Source organism: Thermobia domestica, chromosome 9 (assembly GCF_964235325.1).
Source record: "Thermobia domestica chromosome 9, izTheDome1.hap1.1, whole genome shotgun sequence".
Classification (NCBI taxonomy): Eukaryota; Metazoa; Arthropoda; class Insecta; order Zygentoma; family Lepismatidae; genus Thermobia; species Thermobia domestica.
In genome coordinates this window covers 61190820-61202585 of record NC_137462.1, presented here as the reverse complement: position 1 = coordinate 61202585, position 11766 = coordinate 61190820, and the positions used below count along the sequence as shown (strand labels likewise).

Here is an 11766-nt window from a genome sequence, read left to right as displayed (position 1 = left end):
TATTTGACTGAGAAAGCTTACATAATAATAAATGTTTTTTTTTTTTGCTTACAATTTTCTTATTTTATTTATATCTTCTGAAAAAAAGTATGAGTAATTATTCATTACTACATTGCTTTGTTAATGAAAGTACAAATAAGCAATAATGAAGCTGGGTTATTGATGAAAATGCGGAAGTTGCAGTATATGCGAATATTTTGCAGATGGTGGTACATAGTAGTCTCTTTATCGGTATTTTTACGGCTAGCCTTCAGTAATATGTTATGCAGTCCGTAATGGCTTAAAGGAAATGTTAGTAAGCGAATTAGATACGTTTCTAATGAAACGCTGATATTTGTATAATTTATTTTTGGTAAGTTTCATATGGCTGTCCTAAATGATTCATTCGATAAAGGAGAAAAGGAAATATAAATTTGTACATTTTTAAATTAATTAATTAAAGAAGTATGTTTTGAAAATGTTTATTTTATCCTTCCAAGATATTGTGAATTATATGGTCTATCAGAGATCTACATACGATTTGACTATTTTCTTTTCCCTTTAAGTATACTTCCTAGTACGAAGCTTGCATCATCTTTAAACGCATTCACAGCAGTTCCTATAGGATTCTTAATTAGATCTAGTCCAGCTTCAAGGAACCCTTTACGGGCAGTGTCTTCCTTTGTCACTGTTTCTGGTTTTTTTCCACCAAGCATACTTGCTGCAAAGCTGAAATCATCTTTAAGCGCGTTCAAAGCAGTTCCTATAGGATTCGTAACTAGACCTAGTCCAGCTTCAAGCATTCCTTTACGGGCAGTGTCTTCGTTTGTCTCTATTCCTTGTCTTTTTCCATTGTACCAATTTGCTATTAAGGTGGCATCATCTTTAAGCGCGTTCAGAGCAGTTCCTATAGGATTCTTAGCTAGATCTATTGCAGCTTCTACAACTCCTTTACGGGCAGTGGCTGCGTTTGTCACTGTTCCCAGCACATTTCCTAAGATGCTTTCCAGATTTAATCCTAGAAGACGCTGGGCTACTTCAGGAGGAATTTGATCTACTTCACCTTCGACCTAGACAAATATATAAATAAAATAAAACAAAATAAGTATTTTAAAAAACTTTCTTTTGAAATAATTAGCAAACAAACTAAAATACATCTTGCTACAAGGTTAATCCTTTTAGGATTTCCACTTTTTGAGGTAAATTTTAGACTTTCACTTAAACAAGTACTTCTTCGTTACTATTTATCGTAGGAACATAGTTCATATCTTCTTTCCTTTAGAATATAGCATAATTTCTAATGGCATCACTTACTTGTCCGTATCATACATTTGAACTGCAAAATTGGGAAATCCGGAAATTTTTCTGAAAAGATCACTCCCTCTTAATACTTGCGCCCCTAGGGCCCGGCCCCGGATTTACGTAGGGATCTCAGAAGAATTTGAGAAATACCCACAGGTACAGACAATTAGTATGCAAAAGATTCAATCTGATATCTTGAAAACTAAAGGAGTGAGGAGTTTTTGAAATTTGCCTTAAGAAATAAAAAAGAAAGTCACGCCCCTCAGCCTTGGCGTCGACAAGTTGACCATCCAGTTTTGAAACGCATCTGGGATGTTCTTTGGTCCATCCTTGACTTGACCAATAAAAAATACCTGCTTAAATTTCTGCTATAGAACCTAAATAAGCGGTCAAATACGATACTACGCTATTGTAACTAAAGGTATCAAACATCCTAAGAGGGTTTTTAAAAAAGTATTCTATTTTCAACAAAATTACCTTTAGAAAATTTCTGCAGTGCATGACTTAAAAGAATAATACGAAAAATGGTCTCATCTACAGTCACTTGATATTCTATTTGAAGATTTTTTTTGTGATTAGCCGTTCCGGCTTGAACTCTTATAGAGGGTTACGCTCTCTCTCAGGGAATGAAGGATTTTTTCAAGTGATTGTATGTAAGAGCGTTCCTCGTGCTTTTCGCTGTGGTTGTAGTAATTCATAATTTTATTATAAAAGTAATTTTATTGAAAACAAAATAATGTTTACTTTTTAGTACAATTTCTTTTATTTTGCTTGTTAATTCTTTTAGACAAGGCATCTACATTTCTTGTATTAATTACGTACATTGTTTCGTTTACATATTATACAGGGTGGTCCGGAAGTGCCCGTACCCCTATTTAGTTTTAACAGTATAGTGTTGGTTATGGTAGAATGTCTGTACACAGTTACCTTGAAGCCTTAAGAGTATTAAGAGTCATAAACTTTGGTATGACCACCATCCATGTCCTAACACAGCTGAATTCTGCACCAAGTTCTCGCAGATATTTCGCGGAGATACTCCGGAGTCACGAGCATTAAAGCGTGTTCCACAGCTGCTCATAATTCCTGTGTTGTGTAATATCGAGTGTTTCTTACTTGTTGCTTTATGAAACCCCAGAAAGCATTGTCTTGTCTGGTGTCGTCAGATTGAAACTTCTACGCCCTATCTGACTTAGGGGTACTCCTACTTCCAGACCATGCTGTAGTATTTCATACATTTATTATATATATTTTATTTCTCATTTTTCTTTCCTACACACTTGCCAAAACTCTGTGTCATCAACATTATAATCTTCCTGACGATGAGGTTTAAAAATGTACTCTCAGTTTAAAATACATAAATAAATATAAATATGAGGTCCATAATAAATAAATAAAAAAGAAAACCAAAATAAATATGAAGAATGTATTATATACATCTGAAAACTCTTGTTTGCTCTATTTTGCAACATAGATTACATAAATATTCAAGCACTTATCATATCTCTGCACTAGCTTAGAAATTCCATCAGCAAAGAAATCTCCCGCCTGTGCTCTGAGCCAGTCTATGACTGCATCTTGCAGCTCCTCATCATTACGAAGCGCTGAGATCAAAGTCACTTCTTCATGTGCATGAAGAGATGATAATGTTATCACAATTTGTGGAAATTCATCGGAAAACTCCTAGATTGTGAAACGTTGATTTTCACGAACTTTTCTATCAATTTTCTGAACGTGTTCATCAGTGACCACTGATGGCCTGCCACTCCTATCTTCGACATGAATGTTTGTTCGTTCACTTTTAAATGAACGAACCCATTCACGAACAACTCCTTCATTCATCACACTTGGTCCATATATGGTACAAAGTTCCCGATGAACAGCTGCTTGGCGATGTTTTCTATTACAGCACACATTTTGAAACGCTACAAAAGCGGAACAAGTGATCGGACAACCTTCACTCTATCACAGCTGGATGCAGACTGATCTACCGCGCACGTCTGTGTAAAGATGGTTGCGCTGCCCACAATACTTCAGGCACAGGTACTAATCGGAGGTTAATTTCCGAATGCACCTCATACAGGAAAGAAACTGTAACGTATTATATTGTCATCGACTTACGTATAAACTTCAATAATTATATGACTCTCTATATTAGTTAAATTAAGGTTATATATATATATATATATTAAGGTTGTCAAATTGAGATAGTATATATAAGTTGGAGTTGTATATATTGCAAACATTACATTCACTAGGTTTGTTGCTAATGTTATTGAAAATTCCTTCCTTATTTGTATTATATATGTGACTATAGGCTTGATACCCTTCAAAAGAAAATGTGTTTCAAGGTTTCGTTCTCTGTAACCTAACAACTCTATAGAGACAAAATAAATATATTGTGTATTTTTCACATTTGTTTCTAAGTTTTGGCAATCCCCCGCTTACCTAGTCCCTATCACGCGTTTGATGCAGGTCTGATTGTAGATGAAAGACCTTTGAAAATTTTATCCATTACTGCAATTTAAATTCCACAATATTTAAAATTCAAGTGTCATAATAATCTATAAAAACACAACACTACAATCCAACCAACTTTCTTTACCTTCCTCTGTCTTCATATAACCTATTTGTATACGCAATATCCATTATAACTCAACTGATTGAGTTGCAATACTAACATTTAAGTTTTCATTATACAAACCTCTACATCTTGCACCGAAACGCTTCCCCATGCCGTAAGTGTCGGTGCACTACCGATGTGCAACTAGAGATATCTCACCAAAAATGGGCGGCCCCGCAGCGACGATCCATGGTGGCCTAGGCTATCTTCCGTTTTGAAAATTATACCACCAGCGGCAGAGACGCGACGAAACACCAATGAACAACAAAATTACTCCCCCAAAATATGTTAATTCGCGTATATGCGTAATTTGTTTACATTAAGGAGAGTTTGAAAAACACTAAAAAAAAGTTTTTAAAAAGTCCCGGGGTAGGCGCAAACCTAGAACCTTTGGATTACTAGGCGTATGCTCTTCCGACTTGACCACGGATGATCTCGCTGGATCATTTTTAAGTTCTTCAAGTTCCTCCTAATAAATATAAATAACAAGAAACAAGCAAGAGACTCTCTAGTGACTTACGTATGCATGATCATATTTTGGTGTAATTTAAACTAACAATTCACATACGCGTTATCGACTGGAATCTTCAGTGGATTAGCACCTCAAAATTGAATTGGCAGAAAGTAAGCTTAACTTAATATTATAGTTATTAAGAAAGAAGGACCCTAGAAGTGAAGGTGAAGATACCTGCTTGGTTTCTGTAGTTAGTTTTTTGACTTTGAGTAAAACTTCTAAAACCTGTTAGTTAAAAGGCAGCTAAATCGCAGTCCTGAATGGAAGTTATGAGATCATATTCTCAGTGCGTACGTACGGAACTCCGTACAAAAATTCTTTAACGAAAGAATTTCTTTTAATTTGTGTTCATATGGTTCCTCAGTGGGACAGCGCTTACCTAAGGTAAGCGGAGTCCGTAGTTCGAACCACGGCCAAGTAACTTTGACGGTGGACAATATCGTGTTCGTGGGTTTCTTGGGATATTCTGGTTGTCTTCCACATGCTCATAACGCTAATACTTCCATCATCATTCACTTGACCTACTAACTCGTCTTTCTAACGGGTACAATCGTGGCGCATTAAACTGAAATGTTTTACTTTCTTTAAGAATGAATAGAATACTACCGAAACTCACCTTATAGTAAAGGTAGCAGTTTATGAAAGTAATTAACAAATTATTTTGGGTGGTTGTAGTCTTGCTTAAAATTTATCATCCTCTAAAACAAGCTATTCTAAAAGGGATAATTAAACTTTTCGACGTCAAGTAAAAGTCTAGATCATATGGTATGGTTAAAGTTTTTGCTTATTTAAGAGTATGTGCACGGTGTGCTAGAGGAAGAAATATTTGAACTCAGGTATAAAAAAGTTAGTAGAAGGAAAATATAATAATTTACATTTTCCGGTTATCATTTTTTCTTTATTACTATTTCATTAGAATTGCAATATTTCATTTCCTTTCTCATGTTTGCTTTTTAAAGTATATATCCCAATTCCGTTTTATTTAACTAGGCTGTTTGTTATTATTTGTCAGTGAGCTAAATATAATTGGCTTCATATTAACCTTTATTATCAGTCATTACCAACTGAATTCTGTATGACGTCACAGTTTGGTTTTATTTCTCTATATATCAAAGAGGAAAGAGGTGGCAGATAACCTCACATTGACAAAAGAAAGTGTTAACAAATCGATATCTTATTCGATATTTTTGCAACCACACTACTCCAAAATCTATGGCCGATGTTACATTGCTAATAGTTGCCCTGTATCACCCACCCTTCTCTCCTTTTATTATTGTGTTTTTGTCTTTCTCAGATTGCAAAACTGAGCTCTTACGTCATAGTTCGGTAAATTGAAAATGACTGACTCTACATTTTTCATCAAAAGTGTTTTAAGGCCAAGTAATGCACGAAATCCTACATAAGAATGCCTACGCAAATCTTTCGTAGATATGCCCCAGAAGAAAATGTAGTTTAACTGCAACTAGATGATATATCAATAAGGTAATTTCACCATAACCGAAACACTGAATACAGGCATTAAACCTGAATAAAAGAAGTGAACATAAAATATAACGTTTTACATTGTAAGTTTATCTTTTCGTGGCTTATTGTTAGTGAAAACCTTATTTACCTCAACTGATTGATCTTCACTACTAACTTCTACGTTAACAGCATACTAACCTCTACATTATCCACCTCACGCTTCTTACGACTAAGTAATCCTCCCAGAAGGTTTCCAACAAGACCTAACACTCTCGCTGTTTCCACAGGATCCTTTTCAAGTTCTTCAAGAATCTCCTATTAATATAAAAATACATTAATTGAAATACGTATCCAAATACTAAATATACATGATAATTCAGTAATTTTAAACTAATTCGTCTTGGCTACAAATCGCACGTGTTATTAAGACGGTATATTGCATGGAGTATGTAGTCATCATATGCGGTCCCATTTTTTTTATTTCGGTATCTCTAAAGTAAAATAACTTTAATTTTCCTAATAAGTTTAAGGTGTTGGTTCAAAGTAACAAATGTGTTCTAATCTAATCTTAGAACATACAACATATTGTGAAAGAACGAATGATACGTATTTATCAAAACCGTACCATGATTTTTGTTAAGAATTTATTTTTGAATCGTGCATTCTGTCAAAATTTACGTAAAGTGAAGTTGAATTTGTATATTGTTTAAGTGTAACTTCATAAGAAACTGCAATAATTGTTATAATTATATTTTTCATATATTGCACATTCCTCGCATATAGAATTTTAGACATAGCTATTTCATCTTTAAAATCTATACATGAAGCTTCTTTCAGAGCTTAAGAGATTCCTGTCCAGATATTGTAAATAACTCTGTGTAATGTAAAAGGCTGTGTAAACTTTTCCATGTATTTAAACGCTCATTACACACTTTGTTTATTTTCCCCATAACTTAACCATAATGTGAGTTAAAGTGTCTTGTCACATTTCGGTCATATTTTCTTCTCCTTTGAACATCCCATATAGGACGGATATTATTTGCACAGTATTTTAGTAAATGGATTATCATGTTGAGTACTTATTCGATGTATAAGCTACAAAGTATGAACAATATACAATTATTTTCTATAACTATTATTGTAGACGGAAATATATGTCTGTTATGCATGCCTGTTCACTGCAATGTGTGTCAAAGATGCAGAATAAGCAAACGTAGTTCTAACTTTTAACATTTATCACGTAACTGTGGTGAATGTCAAACCGATACTGTAGTTCTTATGAGCCTGACACTAAAAATAATACAAAATTTACCATTTTTCTTTTCTTTGTTTTTCATGAGAGAAAGGAGACAATGAAGAGCAACTTACCACGATCATATATAATGTCATTCTATAACAGGAAATATGAACCTGGAGAATTTTCAGTGTTGGCATCCATAGAAATTACAGTGTTGCCAGAATAACATTTCCCCAAAAATCTAAATTCAGGGAGCTACCAGAGGAACGAACTCAACTGCATTTAATTACGTATCATGTTGTCTTGAAATATGTAAACTACTTTTTAAATAATAGTTGTTTAGTTTCCAATAAACAAAAAAGTTTTAACATACAGTTATTAAAATTAAATAATAATGTTACTTAAAAAGTAGTTCACAGGACACCAAACCAACATGATACGTAATCAAACGCTGTTGAGTTCGTTTATCTAGTGGCTGCCTTAACTTAGAATTTTGAGGAAATGTTATTTGGCGACACTGTAATTTCTATGGATGGCAACTCTGAAAATTCTTCAGTTTCATATTTTCTGTTGTAGAATAATATTATGTATAATTGTGGTAAGTTGCATTTCACTATCTTCATTCACTCATGAAAAACAAGCGAAACAAATACAATAAATTTTGTATTGCTTTTAGTAAGTCAAACTCTGATGATAAACTAATGTTTTTTCCTAATAATTTTAATTAACAAGATACACTAAATTTAAGAAAGAATTAAATTCAAATTGGGTAAATATTTTTTTTGTTTTGTTATATATATTTACGAGTGATTTTAAGAGTTTCGAATTCCTGACTCAATTATCGGTGGATCATATAATTCTTAGTTTTCATCTGGTGAACGTGGAATAATCGAAATGAAATAAAATCTTTAAGTTTTACGTCCCACGGTTATGCCGGTTAGGCTAAAGGAGACGGTAATGATGAGAGATGACTGAAATGGTGGAATAAAAAAGTGGGAGAAAACGGGAGAACCCTAGAAAACCCACGAGGATCGTGTTTGTCCACCACAAAGTCCTCACTGCGCGAACGGGTTCGAACCACTGACCCCAAACACCGGAGGTGAACGCTCTACAACTGAGCCACCGCGCCCCCGTGGAATAATTGAGTACATACTTATATGAGAAGATTGACTGTTGCTATATATTCCCTGTATAGGAAACCAAAGATAATAACAATAACACACAATGTACTGACACACATTAACCAACAAAAGACCGCTCTACCGGCTAGAACTCTTAGAACTACAAAGCCAGGGTTGTTGGTCTTTAATTTACAACTTAGACGTTTAGGGCATCGCTTATATCTTGTGATTAAAATGTTCCATTTAACATCTGTTGACTGGAAATTTATAGATAATATTCGAGAAAGAATGTTCTGATATTGAACATAAAGTACATTTAAGATGTTAACATTTCATTATGAAGATTCTTGAGTGATTAATAATGAAATTCACCTTATCGTTTGACACTGCTTCTGTGTCTCTCTCGGCTCTAGCGGTAACAGCTTGGTTCACAGTTCCCAGAAGGTTGCCAAGGATTCCCTCAAGATTTAAACCTAAAAGTCTTGCAGCGACCTCATCTTCTGGATCGACAGCTCGGCTTTCAACCTTATAGAAACAAAGAAAGAATCAAAATCAGAACAGGTTTATGAAAGATTAAATTAAAGGTGACGAAACGAGGTTTTGTAAAATCCTGAAACCGACTTCTAGAAAATCCATAAACCGGAAACAAGACCGATAATTCCGTTTTTTTCCAAAGAGTTTTAGGACTTTACTGAAATCAGAGTAATTTTCCCCAAAGCTGCTGTTTCTTCTTGTTCTTGTAGTATTCACTTCCAAACCAGTTACTGAAGACCGAAAAAGCTTCTGATAGAAAACAGAAACAGGTTTATACGGAAATATCAGGTTTTCTGAAAGTTTTCAAAAACCTGTTTTGCTTTTTCGGGAAGTCGAAATAGGAAACCCTGCTCGTGTGCTTACTACTGGAATAAAAGCAGGCATGATTCATTTAATCACTAATATAGATTATAATATTTTATATAGATTTAATGAGGATACACATGTATAGTCAGGCGTCTTCTAAAACATGGATCAGCCGATACCATAGTTGGATAGATCATCTCATATTATTGTTGCCGCACTTCCGGAAACATTTAACTGAATAAATTTATGATAAAAGTAGTAATCTGTATTACTGTACAACTCAGAGACCATATAACTAAAATAATGAGAAGAAAAGATAAAATAATTTGAAGAGATGAGGATAAGTTTCAATATAGTGGAGAAAGGTCTGTCCTTTATTGATCTTTATTGATATTTATTATAAGTACTCGCTGTATTTATACACAATTAGCCAACGGTTTCTTCATTTACTTTATTCTGTCTCTTATTAACGTATAACTAAATGGCAATTAGATATTTTTCTATTGAAAATAATGAAAATTCAAATATCAACTCTGATGGTCCTAAACCAAAGGTTTGTAGAAAACAATATTTCAAATGCATATTATGTTCGTCAAGATCTATCACAATGCCCAAGTTTGTTCAAAATTGGATGAATCTGGTTTCTCACATATTATGTATAATATCTTAGTATTTTCTTTTTTTCAACAAGAATTCAAATAAAGGACGAACATTAAAATAGGGAAAGACGCGACTGTGATAAGTTACCAAACATAATGCAAGAATTAGGAGGAATTGGGCTCAAAATATAATATAAAAGGAGAATAAAGATGATCATAACAATGCCTTCCGAAAGGTTGTTCCGATTCTTAGAATCAAGGGTCCTCAATTCTGAAAGAAAAATATCCTAGGTATAACGGTGTACATAAACTGAGTACACTGAGATATGTGTTATCCGGACAGTAGTATATTGTTTAAATATAGCGAATCCATACTTTATCTATATGGAACATACTACGGCTCTTTTCCCGCGTAGACGTTACATCATGCTGCAGCAGGATATCTCACACATAACAGTCTTCTTTATATTACATATGTATACGTATGTTACATACGCCAACTACATGTCACCTACGTTCATCTGTATGTGAGATTCTTACCGCGTATATACAGTTCTTTCTTTCATGCGGAAAGTGTGTATAGATGGAACACATACGGAAAGTGTTCTAGAACATATGTTGTCAGTTATATGTTTGCTGCAGGATTTCACATATAATCCTACTTTAAGTCTAAAAGCTACTGAATTTGTGCATGTAACGTATGTTATTACGTACGCCACATACGTGTTTCCTCTGTGTAGAAATTACTTAGAATGTTTCTTCAGAGCTACCGAGCATCTGATAATTACTACGTTAACTGTACCAATACGGTTAATCAAAATAAAACTAATAGAAGGGTCCCTTTGTTCTGCGTCTATCATTCAGTGCATCATCCTTACGAAAGACGGTTAAGTTAGGCACTATGGCATTTTAGTACCGATGAAAAGCTTCCTCTTTCAGTACATTATTCTACAATTTACACATGGGGAAAGAATGTATTTGACACTTGACAAATTTTCTTTTGACAATAACTCGGGAACAAATGAATTAATTTGAATCTTTTTGTTGCTATCCGTAGAATATTTATAACTTGATAACTTGGCAAAATCGGTACTCTAATCGGTTATTTCTTGTTGAGTTATTAGGAAAAGAAATTTTGTGAACTGAAGAATACTTTCTTTCGTGACTGTACAACAGTTTTAATTCTAGCATGAATTTGGATAGAATTCCGATAAGCTATATGATTATGATCAAATATATCTATTGAATACATGAATATTCCATATCCATTTCTGGGATCAAACTTAGTTTAACGGCTAATAATTCCGTTTAAAGCACAAATAATCAAGTGGAAAGCAATAGTTGTAATTTTAGTTGCAAGCTCTTTATTAGAAGGTATCATATTTGTGGTAAATTACAGGACATTATTTGCTCCAAGAGTTGAAAATAATTAAATAAAACTACATATCCATATTAGACCTTTACGAATAATTTAGAATACAAACTGGAATAAAGATCGTACTTACTTGAGAGCCAAATAAAAGTGCTACTAGAATGAAACAGTAGATACTAGCCATGTTGGACGGCTTTCCTAATACCTTCTGGACCAGGGAATGATTTTTCGTTTCTCTAGAGCTTCATTTATACCAGTTTTCAGAGTTATGATGCAATTACAAACAAAAGAAAATCTATAACCATCGTTACTTTGAACAAACAAATTGTTAGCAAATGGACGAAAGCAGTCTTTGTATTCTTTAACATATGCGTTCATAATATCTCTTGAACGTAAGTTTTATATTTCACCTCAAACAAATTCATTGTTCGGAACGACACGAGGAAAAATTTCTTATGGTATCTTAAATTTACTCCATACAACTAAAGGTACAATTATGTCAAATCGTATCCTATAGCAATTATTTTACATTACATAAATGTACGATTATTCTAATGTCTGAATACATATAATGTAACTTTCTTCATATCTAAATACTCTAATGAGCATCAATAGTACCATTAAATGTTAATATGAGGTTATGAAGTACGAAACATATGTATTCGGGTATTAAAAAGAAAAACAAATATACTGACCTAATTTTATTTCCAGGTCTTGT

The 11766-nt window shown here is 33.7% G+C and overlaps 1 protein-coding gene across 1 annotated transcript; it reads right to left on the bottom strand.

Moving 5' to 3' along the window:
- Window positions 1-524: 524 nt before the first annotated feature.
- On the bottom strand, window positions 525-11273 carry LOC145660833 (uncharacterized). The gene is made up of 4 exons (XM_081726253.1): window positions 11182-11273; window positions 8610-8762; window positions 6078-6194; window positions 525-1049 (listed from the first exon to the last, which is right to left on the bottom strand). The coding sequence occupies exons 1-4, from the start codon at window positions 11230-11232 to the stop codon at window positions 525-527; spliced, it is 846 nt and encodes a 281-aa protein (XP_081582379.1). The 5' UTR covers window positions 11233-11273.
- Between the last annotated feature and the right edge of the window lie 493 nt (window positions 11274-11766).